Below are 17247 nucleotides of genomic sequence, written 5' to 3'. Positions count from 1 at the left end.
ATTTGCCCTGGGGCAGCAGCGAGGTGTGCCGCGGTCCCGCTAATTGAGGAACCCGGCTCTAAACTGAATCAGCAGTCGGGTTTCATCGGGGGTCCCTGTGTCTAACATATTACGTTAAAAACATGATAAAGGATGACGTTAATTCAGTGATTAGTGCTCTTCATAAGTTACAAATTCACGATTGGAAACGGTGCTGCGCAGCGCTAAAACGTTAATCCATGACTGGGACACTGTCACGCTAGTTTATCTATAAATTCAGTGAAGCAAATACACTTTTTATAGCTTTTTAAATAGTATACAGAAAGCAATCTTACATTTGTGCGACTCCGTGGTGGGCGCCATGTTGTTTTTTTCTGGCCAATGTGAAACTCCGCCTACCCCTATAGAGAATAGGGAGCATCGATGCAGACTTCGCTGAAAGGGGTGAAATAGCCCTTCCCCTTTCCCCTACCCCTATTCAAAAAGGAGAATTGGGATAGCCCTTAAGCCTCGTGAACGCGCATATCATAGGGGTAGGGGTAAGGGGTAGGGGTAAGGGGTAGAATTGGGATTGGCCCTAAATCTGCATTTTGTCATCTCCACTAGTAGTGGCTTGGCTAAAACGGACATTCATAGACATTCAAAAGTTACGCACTATAGCTTTAAATGAAATAAAACACAAGTGATTTTTCAGATAAGATCAAAACTTGTTTGACTTGCAAAAAACAATCAACCACCCATAAGTTCATCAGGTCAATAGCAATCAGTTCCAGACCAGAGGAGGGTAACTGAACTGAAGCATTTTAATTTCATTTAATAACCTCAAACCACATCCACTCCGCACAATGAATTTCAATGAATTATTTCAGCAATGAAATATGACTTTGCAGCTTGTACTAATTTACTGACCTTCCTGTATGTTCTCCCTTAATCTCTCTTCCTTGCTTAATAAAAGTCTGAAGCAGAATACACATTTCACCATGAAGCTCCTTCAAATTCATTCTGTGAAAGTCTGGTTACATTTTTATTTTCGTCCTTTGTAGATCAACTGTTTCCACATCTTTCACTGACATATTTTTACAGAAAAAGAAAAACAAGCTCAAGCAGCAGTTTTGCAATGATCAGAGTTGATGTGTGTGGGTCAGTTCGGTTGATAAGCTGGAGGCTCAGTCGAACCCAGATTCCCTGGGTTTATAAAGTCGGGCGCCACCTGCAACACAACAGAACACTGTCAGTGGATTCAACTAGGAATAAAAAGATTTACATTGCAAACACACTTATTTTATCTACCTGAGGGTGTGGCTGAGCGGGGGCAACAGATGCTGCTTGGAAATGGGGCGGAGCCTGAGGGATGACTGATCCGTCGACAGTTTGAACAAAGACTCGTGGCTGCTGGAAGATGAAAAACACAGACGGTCACTGAGGCCCCGTTTACATGAGAACATTTCAAAAGTTTCATGTTTTCATTTCAGAAAAGCTTTGAGTTTACATGGCAGCATTTTGAAAACAATGTCCATTTCTACTGAAACATTGGAAACACTGGAAAAGAGGTCGTTTTCATGTGTCACGAGTGGATGCTGTTGTCTGTTTTTATGATGAAACCACACACACACACACACACACACACACACACACACACACACGTGCAGCAGAGAGCAAACTATCAGCACCAGGAGAAAGTGAATGATACTCTGGGGGAAATCAGTTCTTACTGTCCATTTACTTACACATGTGCAGAAATATAATCAATTACAACTGTTGATGCACAGTATTAGCATTTCCATTATCGACATAGAGACAGAGTCAGAGCATTTTCACTAAGTTTTACCTCATTAGCTGTTTTCAAAGCGAGCACCATTGTCATATAAACGCAGACACCAACAATAGAATAAAAGTTGTGTAAACAGGCCCTAAATTTCCTCAACTGTGCATTCATCTGAAGGATGGGGCACACATAGGCTGAAGGATGGGTAATTAATCTGGTAAAACAACACTAACACAGATTAGGGATGTGCGAGTACCGATACCAGGTATCGGTATCGGGCCGATACTGGCCTTATTTCAAAGTATCGGGTACTCGTGAAGGCTACCGATGCCAGCCGCCGATACTCACGGCAAGAAAACCCCACGCGCAGTAAGCCCTCCTCACCAGCAGTTGGCGGTAGTGCAACCAAATGGGATGCAAGCTGCCGACAAACATGAAAGAGGAAGAAGCTCCTCTCTGGGAGTCGCTGACAGGCGCAGGGCTTCACTGCAGCGGGCTGACTTCTCCATGGCTGTGTTCGAAACCGCATACTTACGTACTACTCATACTAACTTATTGAGTATGCAGTGTGTTTACACTGGCAGTATGCGATTTTGAGTATGCGAGAAGTCCCCGGATGCATACTGCATTCGCCAGAAATGTTGAGTATACATCGTGTGTTCACTACTCATACTGAAATTGCCCAAGATGCAACGCGACGGACATTTGAATAAACTTTATTCAGTTCACAAAGACCGTTTCTTCATGATGTACATTTAGCAAGCTGAGTATGGTTCTAGATTTAATCTTCCCTCCATTGTTTGTGCTCGTAGGTATGTTATGTTACGAGATTTCTGATTGGATTGACAATGATTAAAAATAGTAAAAAAAAAAAACAAAAAAACAAAAAAACCCCTTACATCTGAGAACAAGTCCATGCTGAAAGCGACCATGATGTACCGAAGACGGCGAGCCGATCTTTGTTGAAGAGCCGAAAAAACTGTCCGTCGGTAAAGCACCATAATTGGCATAATAAGTGGTCCGTTAACGGGACACCGGTCCAAACGGCGACGTTAAGCGAGATATATTGCTGAAAGATTGCCTTCTTGTTTTCAAAGTAAAAGCACAGATTTATCACTGAGGTTGTTTTGCATGAGAAAGGGAAAGGGGTGGTTTATTTTGGTGAAAATAACCGGAAGTGCGTTGCTCACTGTGGCTGGCTTGAATTTCGCCGAATTCGTCCGAACAAAATCATAAACGGCTGATATTCTGACAAGTAAACGACACACTCGGGCTCTAAACCACCACTTTGTCGCCTAATTTTAAAAAAAATCTCGATGAAGTTATACATTTGACGAGTTTAGAGCTAAAGTGAAATCAGCTTTAGCAGATCGATTTCTGCTCATGGAAGAAGTGCAATGCATTGTGGGTTATGATGTAGTATGCTGTAGTGTAAACGCTTCGCATACTGTTTGATGGACTGAGTAAGCAGGATGCAGGATGCATAGTATGAGTATGTAAAGATGTAGTAGACAGTATGCGGTTTCGAACACAGCCCATGAGTCTCATCCAGAGCAGAGACAACAGGATGAATCCAGAACAGCTGCTCGTCTCACCAAAACTCCGCCGGTGTGGAAATTCTTTTATATAAGTGAAAACGAGCCGAGCTTTGCAGAATGCAAACTCTGCAATGCTAAAATTGCTAAAGGAGGTGCGCGATGTTGTTCATTTACCACTAGTAATTTGTTTAAACACCTCAGGGCGAAGCTTGTGGACGAGAGTCTGACGCTGTTGAGCTGGAAAAAAAGAAAACTCCGGCAGCAACTCGACGGCAAACTGCAGAAGACCGAGAAACTGAAGAGCAGAGATCCGAGAGCAGCACAAATAACACGAGCAGCTCTTTAAACTTCTATCTTTGACTTTAATTCATAAAAAAATAATTAAAATTAGTACATTCAAAAACCTTAGTTTATGTAAAGTGTAAAACTCAGAGAAAACTGTTTTATCTTGCACTTAATTTCATTTAAATAAGTGTAAACTCAGTGTTGTTTGTTTTATTTTTCAGACTATTATTTTGGGCTTAAACATAGTGGCTGGGCTGCCTTTTTATTAGAAATAAAATTCATTTTCAAAAATAATCTGTCATTGCATTATTTTAAATTTTACATATATAAAGTATCGGTATGCAAGTATCGGTATCGGTGAGTACTGAAGATGAAGTACTCGTACTCGGTATCGGTCTGAAAAAAAGTGGTATCGCACATCCCTAACACAGATCAACAGTGAGGAGCCGACTCACCTCCGTGCAGCAGCAGCAGCAGGTTGCCTGAGAGGCGAATACTGCCACGGTGATTGAAATAATGAGCTCCAATAACTGGAACACAGCCACCACAGCCGAATAGCCACCATAATTACGCTGAAGAGAGATTTAGTTAGTATCTGCACACAGGGAATTGTGGCTACACATACTGAAAAGCTAAAGGAGAGAACAGCCACAAATCCACAATGATCTTTTCACACTTTGGAGCAAAAGTAAAGCCTATTTGTTGACAGACTGAAGCTCAACTTTTTGTGATACACACAGGTGAGGTTCAGAATTAGCTAAGGCAATCTAATGACATGACTGAAGCCAAAGCTGGAAATGAGCAGGAAAACTGCAATTTTCTAGATGTTCTGGACATAGCCCCACAGAGGAGGAACACTATAAAAATGACTGAGTGGAACAAAATCTATGCTGTGGTTATTATGGAGATGTTTAAATAGCCATTAGAATTCTTACCGAGCTGTAGCGGCCGTAGGGGTAGTACCAGACTACAGGATCCAGTGCATACAGGACAACACCAGTCACAGCAACAACTGCTGCAATAATGTTGAACACCAGAGAAGTGTAGAGCTGGAGACAGAAGAAACTCGAGACATGAGATGGAAAGTTTGACAAAATCCAATGAAATGTTTAAAATGTCTGATTGACGAATTCGAGAATCTGTTCTGTGATGAGGGACAATACTGGTGTTTTAAAGTGTGGAGAGAATCATAACATTCAGGAATGTAAAGGAACAACTCCTAGCTGTTGTAATTGTATGAGAAGTCATTTGGGCTCCATTAAAGAATGTGGTCACTTTGTATGAGCAAAGCAAGTCCAGAGGTCAGAGGTCAGCATAAAATTGCCTTTACGATTAAAGAGAATGGAGGGGGTCAGGGGTCCAGCCAGTGCTGGCAGTATACCTGTGGGCGGGTCTTTGGTCGCTCAGCATCCATCACCGCTAATGACTAATGAAATTGTAATCAGTAAGAAGACCCTTCTGGCTTTTATCATTGATGTTATTTAAGGTGCTCGTGAAAATAAGTCAAGGTTGGATATCATCAGGTTTGTGTCTGAAGCAGTGGTGTAGTTCTTGGTTATTCAGGGCTATTCGCCTCAACCACTGCATGAGTTTATGAAAGCAAAGCAGGTAGTAACCAGGAATCAAGAAATCCTCCTGAAATGGGTGATGATGAAGGGGAGGGTATGGAGGAAACTGAGTTCTGTGGGCGTGTTAATGATGTTTAGAACTTTTATGATGGTTTGCATCCTCCTGTGCAATGCATGGAGTCTTACTGCTGATGAACAAGAATTTAAAAAGTTAATTCGGAATTTGGAAATAAAACCTGAGTTTTTCTGTATTAAAGAGACCTGGTTAAAACCATGTCTTGATTTTGTAATCCCAGGGTATACATACGTACATCCGCAAACATAAGTCTAAGAGAAAATGTGGTGGATTTGTCAAATCAAGGATTCAGTATAAAGTCTGGGAACGTATCTCAACTCTTGAATGTTTAGTAATCGAAATATGGAGTTCTCAGGGAAAAATTAGTTAATTTTTATAATTCTTGTAAAACTTTAGTTTTGGCTGATTTGTAGGAAATCATTAGTAAAACTGAGTCCCCTGTTTGTTCAGTTGGGGATTTTAATGCCCATAATCCAAAGCTGGGTTTATTACTGTGATTGTGACTATGCTTGGCTAATACAGTAGAAGACATGTTGAACTGTTTACTGCGGTTTAAACTTAATGCAATGCTGTTAAGCATACAATGCCAAGGCCAATATTAGAAACTGCCCTATTTACTATCATTAACATTGCATAATAATAATAATAATAATAATAATAATAATACATTTTATTTCACAGTGCCTTTCAAAACACTCAAGGACACTTTACACAAGTTTAAAAACACATTACAAATAAATAAAATCTGTTCTGCTGAATAACATTTACAGAGCAGTGTATCCATAAGTTAAATACATTACTGCTACATTTTATAATTGCTCAGAGCGTTTTGTAAAACTTTTGTTATTCAGTCTTTTCAGACCACAAACACACACGCATACACACTGACACAAATCTTCGACACACACATCCACAACCAAAAATGCTTTAAATGATGGCAAGATCCAAGAAGTTGCAATTAGGAAGAAACCCAAATGTCTCGATCCAGTTTATTGACCCTCTAACCCGAGTCGTTCATAATTTGTCGTCTCAACCAGCAATCCTATTCACTGAGACTCTCCGCTCCGCTCAAACAGTCAAAGCTGTAACAGATAAGTAAAAGATCCAAAAACAATAGTAAGCATGCCTCTTGGTTAGGACTTAATGCTTTATAAACAGTTTCCAGCTGTTGTACTATGACTTTGAGCTAAATATTAGAATTTTGATTATTTTCAAACGAATGTCCCACAAAGGCAAAAGCATTCACTTACCCTGTATTCAAAAATGATGACAGTTAAATTATAATTGACTACTCATTCCATAGTTTTTGCAATGTAGTTCAAATATTTCTTGAAACCCCCATTTTAAAAATGCATTTATAAGAAAAGTTCAAAGAATTTTTTTTTTCTCAAATGCAAATATCAAGGTCACTCACCAGACAACGGCTCAAAGACTTCTCAGCAGCCACCGTCACAGATCCAGAGGTGATGTACTGCAACAACATTTATGGAATGAAGCATTTTTATAATCAAGTATAGAAATAATCAAAGACCAAAAAAAAAAAAAAACAACCTTCCTTCTAAAAGATAAACAGAATTTTGTCAGTCTTGGTAATCACGGTTCCAATAACACATGGTGGTATTCCACAAGGTTCTGTTTTAGGTCCATTATTATTCTCACTGTACAAGTTTTCTCTGTGCATTATAATTTGAAGACATTGCTAGCACAGTCCTGAAGATGATAAATAGTTGTATTTATCAGTAGAAAGAAGCGTTACAGGTATATTAAATGAACTTACGGACAAGCTGAAGTCCTACTTTCTATTGAAGGTCTTTTATATGAATTCTATCGGTTTAACACTGACTTGAAAGCAAGTCTGAACAATGAGGGTCGGGAAGGTTGCCTCTTAATGCAGCTTACCTAAACCTTCTCGGCTCTTTCAAATGAAATCAGACCTCATCAGAATCACAATGTTATTGTATATCAATACAATGAAAATGAAGAACAGTCCTTATGGTGCAAAATAAATAAAATGAAATACAACACTCAACGTGCAAACAAACATTAAAAGTCTTCATCAAGTCGACGCCATCATCACTACAGTTACTTAATGATGTCCAGAGTTTATTGTTTACCCTCATGCTGGGGCTATACGGCGTAGAGGCGCGTCCCCTGGGTGGCGGATAGGGGTGCCCTCCTTCAGGAAGTTTGCACCTGAATAAAACGGAATAGGGTGCCGTGGACCAACATAGCCTAGGAGAGGGACAACTCTGACTCCAAACCCGGATAGACAGAACTCGTTAGCCTTGGTAAGCAGTCTGTCTAGGAGAAGAGCAACTCCGACTACAAACCCCAGCATGCCGGTACGCTGTGAGGTGGCACACCACCAACCGGCTATCCTGCGGATCGCCAACAAGCCACCCAGGAGAAACCCCCTTGTTACGAAACTGGCCAGAGAAAGAAGCCGGACTGACCCACATGGTAACGGACTCCAGCCTGCCCCCGACCAACGAGTACGGATTGACCTTCGTCGTAGGACCCGTGTTGCCACATGGAATGTCCAGACACTCCTTCGCCCGGAGCTGCCACCCTGCTGTCCCGTGAGCTCTGCCACTACATCTCCCCAACAGGGCTCTGTCAGGTCCGATAGCAGGGTAATGGCAAAACAACAGCAGTCGACCATTGCTACATCTGGAGTGGCCCTGAGAGCCGGACCGGCCTTTATGGTGTGGCTCTTGCAATTCCAAAAGCCCTTTTGGGGTCCCTCCTCAGCTGGACACCCCTAAGTGACAGGCTACTGTCTGCTCGCTTCCTCCACAACCAAGGCAAGATGACAGTGGTTGTCGCCTACGCCCCCACGGATGTCACTGATGAGGATGTGAAGGACATGTTCTTCAACCAATTCCACCAGGCTGTCAGCCAAGCTTCACCACACAACGTCGCCATCATTCTCACTGATGCCAACACCACTCTATCCAGCAGCGATCGGTCCCCCGGCTCACCTGTCAGCACCACCTTCATCAAGAGGAAAACAAATGACAATGGCAACCGCCTCCTCCTCCTCTGCCACCATAACATCCTCTGCGTTACTGACACCTGGTTTTCTTGGAAACAAATCCATCACTGGACGTGGTACAGCCCAGATGGCAAAACCAGGAAGCGCTGGACCACATCCTCATTTCTCGATGCTGGAAGTCATTTGTCACCAACTGCCGAGTGTACAGAGGAGCACAGCTTGGCAACACAGACCATCATCTGCTGGTGGCCCAGCTTAAGCTGAAGCTCCGAGCCAACCAGCACAAGACTGTGCCTTGCCCCGACTCCTCCCGACTCAACGACCCCAACATCGCCACAGACTTCAGTTACTCCATTCGCCGCACTCTTGATGCCATGGCCCCGACAAAGTGACAGATTTGGCGACCTTCAAGGAAAGTGTCCTCCAGTCTCCTCACAATGTCCTCGGATGCTCACGACCATCCCCAAGAATTCCCTGGATATCAAAGAGGACACTTAACATCATTGACCAGCGACGTGAGGCCCGGCTCCAAGGTGACATCACGGAGTATCGGCGACTGAACCGCCTGTGCTATGTGGCCATCGCTGAGGATAGGGAGAGATTCTGGGAAACAGAAGCCCGACAGCTTGAGTCCACGGCCAACAACAATAACTTGAGTCGTGTATTCAGTCTACTGCGCCAAGCTCGTAGTGGTCCACACATAAGGACAGACAGACAAAAGATTCTGATGGTAATCTCATCACAACTGAAGCCAAATGCCTTGAGTGCTGGAAGGAACACTTTTGCCTCCTCCTGCAGCACAGCACCATCCTGGCTGATTCCATCCTTCTAGAGGCTGCAAATGCTGCAGCTCCTAGCGACGCCTGCTGCACAGACCCCAGAACACCCGGGGAAGTGATAGCTGCCCTGAAAAAACTGAACATCAGGAAAGCCTCTGGCATCTGTGCCATCACCAGTGAGATGCTCAAAGCCAGCGGCGATGGTATGGTGGAGTGGCAAACCCATCTATTCAGTCAGGTGTGGGAAACAGAGCAGCTGCCCACTGACTGGACCAGAAGGGTCATCCTGTCCTTCTGGAAACGTAAGGGTGACAGGCTTGTCTATGGAAACCACAGAGGCATTACCTGCTCTCCATCCCTGGCAAGGTCTTCACCAAGATCTTGCCTAACCGTGCCCTTCCAGTGATCGAAAGCCGCCGCCGTCCCCAGCAGGCTGGCTTTATACCCAATCGCTCCACAATTGACAACATCTCTGCCATACATCTGCTGATAGAGAAGACCCTTGAATTCCGCAAAGACCGCCGTCTGTATATCGGATTCATTGATCTGAAGGCCGCCTTTGACACCGTCTGCCATTCCTCACTGTGGGACATCATCCAAACCCTCAGAGCACCACCCAAGATTATCGCTCTGTTCAAGCTGCTTTACAGCAACGCAGAGAGCTGTGTCCATATTAACGGCATTGAATCCAACTGGTTCACCATCTCTAGTGGCATTCACCAGGGTTGTGTGGCTGCCCCTGATCTTTTTAACTGCATCATCGACCATCTGTTGTCCAAGGTCTGTCACGAGCCATTCTCCAGTTTGACCCAAAGGCTGCAGGTTGGAGACAACCACGAGGGAAGCCCCGGACTCGATAGCTCGATGTCGTTGTGGGCAACCTCCAACAACACAAAATTGCTGTGGAGGATGCAGAGCAGCTGGCACAAGATCGCCAGGACTGGAAAAACCTGGTTCACCTGGTCGGCTCAACGCACTGGGACGGGGTATACCCTGACCCTCGCTGGAGCACTAAGCAAGCAAGAGTTTATTGTGCAAATGGCCTTGGCATTAAAGCTATTTCTGAGGTTGTTTGTTTTTGTTTTCAGTGTTCTGTAATGTCTGCCTGATGGCAGAAGTTCAAATTGGTGATGTCTGGGGTGGGATGGGTCTGTGGATATGTTCTGTGCCTTCCTAAGGCAATGAGACCTGTACAGTTCATCAGTCAGGATGCTCTCGATGGAGCACCAATAGAAGCCCACCAGCACTCTTTGGCCCACCAGCACTCTTTGGGGAAGGTTGTTGCTCCTGAGATTCCTCAGAGAAGTGCATCTCTGCTGTGCCTTCTTCACAGTGGCTACAGTGTTCGTGCTCTGAGTCAGGTTGTTCATAATGCGCACCACCAAGAAGCGCACATCGGAAACCCTCTCCACTGAGTCCCCCTGATGAGCAGTGGCTGAATGTTTGATTTCTTCTTCCTGTAGTCCACAAAAATCTGCTTTGTTTTGGTTGTGTCCAGGATCAGATTGCTTTGTTGGCATCACACTGACAGTTACTATATATCACATGTAACAGAGAACAATCTGAAACCTCTATCTGAACAGCACCAAACCAGAACCGACAGCTAACTAACCGATAACTAGTTAACAATGGCTCCATTGAATTGGAGAAAAGAACAGAAAGCAGATAGTAATATTCGACGGTATCACTCCAGTTCAAGTGAACAGAAAAAGAAAACAAATAAAATAGAATAAAAAAATAAATAAAAATAAAGGGGAACACCACAACTAAACAGAAACAGAGTGAAGATGGACAGAGACGACTTGAAGGCAGAGGAACATAAAAACCAGACTCACGATCAAAGCTCCCCAAACAAAGATCCCGCTGTAAACTCCCAGTGAAGGTTGGTAGACAGCCGCTGCGATCCCAAACAGCAGTGTTACTGCGCCAGTCATGATCTGAACGGTCTGCAGAGACAAACAGAAGAAACCCGACTGATGACAAACAGTGGACGAAAAGAATGAAAGAGAATCTGATACAAAAACTTCTTCAATGCTATTGGACCATTGATGCTGGTTTGGATTCTGAGTATGAATGTATAGATGGATGGATGGACAGATGGATAGATAGATTGATGGATCGATGAATGACAGATTGATGGATCGATGAATGGATACATGAATGGATAGATGATTAATGAAGATAAATGATGATGATAGATAGATAGATAGATCGATAGATAGATAGATAGATAGATAGATAGATAGATAAAAAGTCCCTTTAATTTCTCTGGAAGGTCTACTCTAAATATCCTCGTTTACATAAAAATTACATAAGTATTTCATGGTGTGTTCTAGAAGTTTATTAATATCTCCACAGAAAATATTGATTCTTCTAACAGATAAATGGATGGATTGGAAACAAATAAACTCATAATTGATAAGTCTGAACCCAATAATGTAATTAAGGAGAAAAATCATGGCCTTAAAAAGTTGATTAACTACATTTTCATAAAAATGCAGTATATATGAAACATCACCTGTTTTTATTTTCTTAGTTGTATATTTTATGACTGTTATCAATTGATGAAATGTGAATGTTAACATGCTGTAATTCACTGTATGAAGGCTTAAATACACAAACATATATGTTATGATATATTCTAATGACTGAGTTTAAAATGTTAAGATTTTCAGGATAAAAAACAAACTGATCACTGGAGCTTATCAGGGAACAAAATCTATCACTTCTCAAGGTGATTCAACTAACAGCAGGAAAAAAAAAACATCAAATGACCCATGACTGGAATTATTGATGGGTTTGGGGTTTTTTTCCTCTGCATCTACCAATCGTATTAAAAAGCTCCAGGGTGCTGATGGGGGTCAAGGGTCATGCTCAGGGAACACTTCCACTGTGGGAATCAAACCTGCAACACTTCGATCCCAAGTCCACTTCGTGAACCTCTAAGTCACCTCTGGCGTTTTAAGAAAAATATATCATAAATCATGACTCACTGCACACAATCAAACTCTTTTTCATGATATTGCAACCTGAATCACAAAAACACTGTTGTGTTTTGTACCTTCGGTTAGATTATTAGAATTACACTCATTAAATTAGTTTTCAAAAGTATCCATTGCAAAGTCCAACTGTTTTAGCAGTCACATGTTCAGTGATTGTTTAAAAGTGTAATGAAATGAGGCAGTTCTTCAGTGCCTTGAGTGAATTCTAAAGTGGTTTTAGTGGATTTTAAAAGACTTTGAGTGGATTCTGGAGTGCAGTAGAGATGATCAGGCAGAAGTGCTTCTGACTATGACTGATTGCATCTCCTGCCCCCTTGCCCAGTACTTAGTGGGGATTTTAAAAGAGGAGCTGCTCCAGGAAGGAGTGGCAGAGAATGGATAGGAGAACTGTTAGCTGTCTGGAGAGCGGCATGGAAAGGCTCGCCAGCATTTATGTAGATGTCTCTTGGAAGACATGGATCACAGGTCAAATTCTGTAATGGGCTACGTCAATTCTTTTTTGGAGAGCTGACATAGAGAGAAAGACATTTCCAGTCTGCTACCAGAAACTCACCCCGAGCGCCTTGGGATGTCCCTTCCTGAACTTTTGTCTTCGATCCAACAATGGCTGCTGCTCCCCGTTGGGAGCCGCCGGGAACACGTGGGTGACCACCACCACATTTCCCGGGGCGTACGGTATTGAGGAAGAAGCCACGTTAGAAGAAGCCATGTTCCACGTCCAGATGTTCCTGTTATTGTCTGAGTTCCTCCACTCGCTGTCACATATAAATCCACAGGTTAATCATTAACCGCTCTGTTATGAATGGTGGTAGCACAAGCCTACGGCACACATTTACTGGAGGAAGTAGGTCATATCTGCAGAACGTGTGTGTTTTGAGCTTTGTGTGGGAGTGCGAAGAGTCAAAAGGAAACACTTCCACGCAAAACACATAACATCCTGCACCTTTGGGTTGTGTTGCCTGAACAAATCAACTCAACTCAACTTTACTTATATCGCACTTTTAAAACAACTGAAGCTGGCACAAAGTGCTGTACAAAGACACAAATATACGAGGGCGTACCCAAAAGTTCCCGGAATTTGACTGTAACTTTTTATTTCTGACATTTCAAAATAAAACACCACCGTCGCCGTCAAAATAATCTCCATCCGCATTATTGCAGCGCTCCAGCCGTGTCTCCCACTTCACGAGTGTGTCGTCGTAATTGTGCCATTCTGGGCTGGCTGCATTTTTTCTTGTACCTCCTCCACATCTGCAAACCGCCGTCCCTTCAGCTCCTTCTTCAACTTGGGGAACAAGAAAAAGTCACTCGAGGCTTCATCTGGTGAATAAGATGGATGGGAGAGGAGATTCATCTCATTCTGCGCCAGAAACTGTGTGACGTGCAGCGCCGTGTCCGCTGGCGCTCTGTGGTGGTGGATCAACCGGGCTCCACTCCGCCACTACGCTCTGCTTCCTCCTCACATCCTCACGGAGCCGTCTGAGGACTTCCATGTAGTAGTCCTGATTTACAGTCTGACCTGGAGGGACAGACTCGCTGTGGACGAGACCCTGGACAGCGGAAAAGCAGCTCAGCATTGTTTTCACAGCTGAGCGGACCTGACGCGCCGACATCTGGCCCTTCTCAAACCGCCCGAACCACTCATGGACCTGAGTCTTCCCCAGAGCATCATCCTTGTAGGCTTGCTGCAACAAGGTGAGTGTTTCTGCTGCTGTTTATCCCATCAAAAAGCTGAATTTAATGTTTGCGCGCTGCTCTGGCTTTCCAGTTAATGTCGCCATTTTGGAAAATGCGCAGACCGCAGCTGCACTCTGTTGCTATAAATAGCGCCTGACAGGCGTCAGTGTCACTCTGGGAGCTCAGCTTTTTCACAGATATGCACGAGGCTTACCTGTAGCACATCTGACGGCCAGAAGTCGAAACTCATTATTATTAGTATTTCATGACCAAATTCCGGGAACTTTTGGGTACCCCCTCGAATAAGTGCAAGTGCAAGTGTAAAACACATTGACAACAAAGAAAACCAAACAAACAACAAAGAAGAGACACTTAAATAAACATTTTGAGCTTTGTGAGTTTTGAGCTTTGTGTGAGAGAACTAATCGTCATAAGGAAACACTTCTTCGCAAAACACTTGACAACCTGCACCTCTGGGTTGTATTGCCTGTACCTTCTGTCCACGGTCTTGCTGGGAAGGAAATGGATCACAGTGTTTAGAGAGATTTGTGTGTTGCTAAGCACACCTCAGGGCTCAGAGTGACCCCCGGGAAAGTGCTCACATGGCAGGTCATCCCACTCAACAGCACCTTGTTTGAGAAAATACTAAATCTCCTGTCATGTGTGTTCAGAGGCCATGTTCCACATCCAGATGTTCCTGTTAAGGCTGCAGAGCCTTTTAACCTTTTTGTCCTTCAGACTGCATCGTTTTTTGTTTGTATGTTTGTTTGTTTTGGGGGGGGGGTGGGGGACTTTCTGTGGACCTAACTGTTTTTTCTCCTTTTGGTTGCTTTTTTGTCGGCTGTAGGCCAATGCCTGCTCGTCCTACCAGTTTGGGTGTGTGTGTATGGGGGTGTGAATTTGCACCACTGGTTCACCAGTTACACTGAGACGGTTTGGCTCTGTGCACATTGGCTGCAGGCTTATTGGCACGGAAATATCATCCAACAGTTGAACTGTACTCCCCACAAAATATCACGTGACAAGCTATGCGCATGGTATCACGGGCTTCTTATCCATCTATCGGACAGGACTCAACAGGTGCACTTTGTCTGAGAGATGCAGTGGCAATATTGCATTGCACATTACGGTATGTGTGTTGGAATACATAGCCCACCCAGCAGTGGTCTATGTATTCCGACTGTTAAGACTTTTACATATTCCTGTAATATAATATTAATTTAGTAATATTTATTTTTTGGGAAACTGAGGAAATGTGTAATTTGGCTAAAAATGGTGTTGAGTTTAGAGTTAATGCCATGATGGAGGAAGAGGTGGCAGCTTTGCTTCACACTCATCTGATGTGTTTTGTTCTATCTGTTGCTAATTATTCAGCATTAAGTTAAAAATGTTTTATCCCCCCGCTGTAAAGAATGGACAGAAGAAGAGACACACAGTTTAGAAAGGACTATATCCCCTTTTATATCTGAAGAAGAAACAGTTTAACAAATTCTACAAATCCTACAGATATTTAATGAAACTTCCATATAAACAAATGTGCAAAAGAACAAATTTAAAATCAATCTCTCTGTGGTCACTTCATTGTGGACTTTGTTTGAAAACTCGACTTGAGTTAGATTATAAATAACTAAAACATGGTTTTGTTGAGGTGTCACACTGCTCACCAAATACAAACTATTTTACAAAATGTTCTATTCAAGCTCCAGACAGTCTCATCAGAACTTTTTCACTTGTTTCTTTTTAAAGCCTTTTTTCGAGTTGTTTTATCCTCTTCAGTCATTATACTCAGATTCACAGTTTTCATTATTTTTACTCTTTTTGTCATTTTTTAATAGAATTTTCAAGTGATTTATTCTGTATAATTATTTCAGCAGTTTGATCTATTTTCAATTCAGTTCAATTCAGCTTTATTTATAAAGTACCAATTACAACAAAGTCATTTCTAGACACTTTTACAGAGAAATCTGCTATTTTAACTGCTTTGATTAGTCATCATTTTGCTTGTTTATTTGTTTTTTTTTTTTTTATCATTGATGTTTGTTTGTTTTTATTCTTATTTTAGGCTGTTTTGTGTTTAGCCTTGATTCGTCCAGACATTCTTTGCCACAAGATCAAGATTCCTGTTAACAGATACGACAATGTGCAAATAAAATTTAAAAAAAAATAAGATAAGTAATATTTCAAACATTACCTGTGACATTATTAAAAAAAAAAGAATTACTTGAGATAAAATCCCATATCAAACTGATGCCTTCTTTGAGTGTAGATGAATAATCTTTGACTTCATACAAAAAAAGAGTTTTCATCTTGCTAATTAAACCACAACAGCAGATTTTCCCAGTTCTTTATTCTGTGAGATCTTATCTGAAGACTTCAGGACAGAGCAGGTCAGACCAGACGAGCCTTTTCTTGTGCCAAGCAAAATGCATCAACAGGTGACTCACGGACTCCAGGAAAAATGAAACTCACTTCAGCCAAATAGGCTCAGTGTTGCAGGAGGGCGTTTCTTTCGCATTCCTCCTTTGTTTAAACATCTGAAGGCTTTATGATCAAAAGTGTAATTTTCATTATTTTTAGTTTCAGTTGCAGTTTCAGTTATCTGTGAATTTTTTTTTTCTTTTTTTTCCTTCTTGTGTTCCTTTATCTTTTTTCTTCACATTTTTTTTGCATTTTTCCCTCATTTCCTGTTTTTCATTTCCTTTCTTTTCAGTTTTTATGTTTTCGCTTTATTTTTCATTTTTCCACTGTCTTTGTTTTTAAATCTTGTTCTTCGGCCATGTGTGGCTCCTGAGCCACAGTTGCAGAGCCCTGGTTCAAGCCTTCATGGTTCATATGGGTTTTCAGGTAAATAGAATGTTGAACGTACCTTGACCTGTTTCCTCCGTCCTCTTCAGATATCTGGTGCTGTTGTTCCTGTTAGTGTGCTTTTATCAGCCGGTGTAATGGAGGCGTGACCATCCTGCTGTGTTTGACAGACTGGTGACGCCTCCGGTTGTCCAGACGCTGCTCCAGGTGTGGCTCAGCATGCAGACTCCCTTCATCACTTCTTTATTCCCACTGCCTCCATAATCCAACGTTTCTTCAGGCTTCTTCTGAGTCCACGATGTGCTCTTCTGATTCATATTGAGAGATGGTACACTGAAGCTGCAGAACATGATGAATTTAAGACTTATTCCTCACAAATGTGTTTTATAATAAGTCTGATCACAAAATATGTCACCAAATTCAAGGAAATGATCCCGTCAATATTAATTCCATCTGTGGATCCAATGGACATCAGCTGTTCAAGTGTCACTCCCACTCAGGTTGATGTAGTTGTCAATGGAGCAGTAAGGCTCATTCCACTCCACATTTGATTCGACTGATCCCCTGAAGAAACAACAACTCAGAGGAGGATAGCTCCATGGTGTAATAAACAGTTGCAAACCTTAAAGAAATCAGCAGGAAAACTGGAGAGGAAATGGCATCTAACCCAGCTAGAAGTATTTCGTACTGCCTGGAAAGAAAGTCTCTGTGTCTGAGGATCGGGTCGCCGGGCACCCTGCTGTCGGCTGCCACCCAATCCACATTGCACCCAGCCCCT

General features: G+C 42.5%; 1 protein-coding gene across 2 annotated transcripts; it reads right to left on the bottom strand.

Annotated features, from left to right (window-relative positions):
- Positions 1-984: 984 nt before the first annotated feature.
- On the bottom strand, positions 985-16681 carry LOC115388438 (membrane-spanning 4-domains subfamily A member 15-like). Of its 2 annotated transcripts, none has more exons than XM_030091586.1 (8): positions 16531-16681; positions 12541-12742; positions 10821-10931; positions 6626-6682; positions 4503-4616; positions 4023-4139; positions 1270-1371; positions 985-1189 (listed from the first exon to the last, which is right to left on the bottom strand). In XM_030091586.1, exons 2-8 carry the CDS (start codon positions 12694-12696, stop codon positions 1121-1123), a joined length of 726 nt encoding a protein of 241 aa, XP_029947446.1. In that variant the 5' UTR covers positions 12697-12742; positions 16531-16681; the 3' UTR covers positions 985-1120. The 2 variants fall into 2 exon arrangements, with proteins under 2 accessions (XP_029947446.1, XP_029947447.1); XM_030091587.1 differs by having other exon boundaries at positions 1270-1368.
- Between the last annotated feature and the right edge of the window lie 566 nt (positions 16682-17247).

This window comes from Salarias fasciatus, chromosome 5, assembly GCF_902148845.1.
Source record: "Salarias fasciatus chromosome 5, fSalaFa1.1, whole genome shotgun sequence".
NCBI lineage: Eukaryota > Metazoa > Chordata > Actinopteri > Blenniiformes > Blenniidae > Salarias > Salarias fasciatus.
This window is presented reverse-complemented; position numbering and strand designations above follow the sequence as displayed.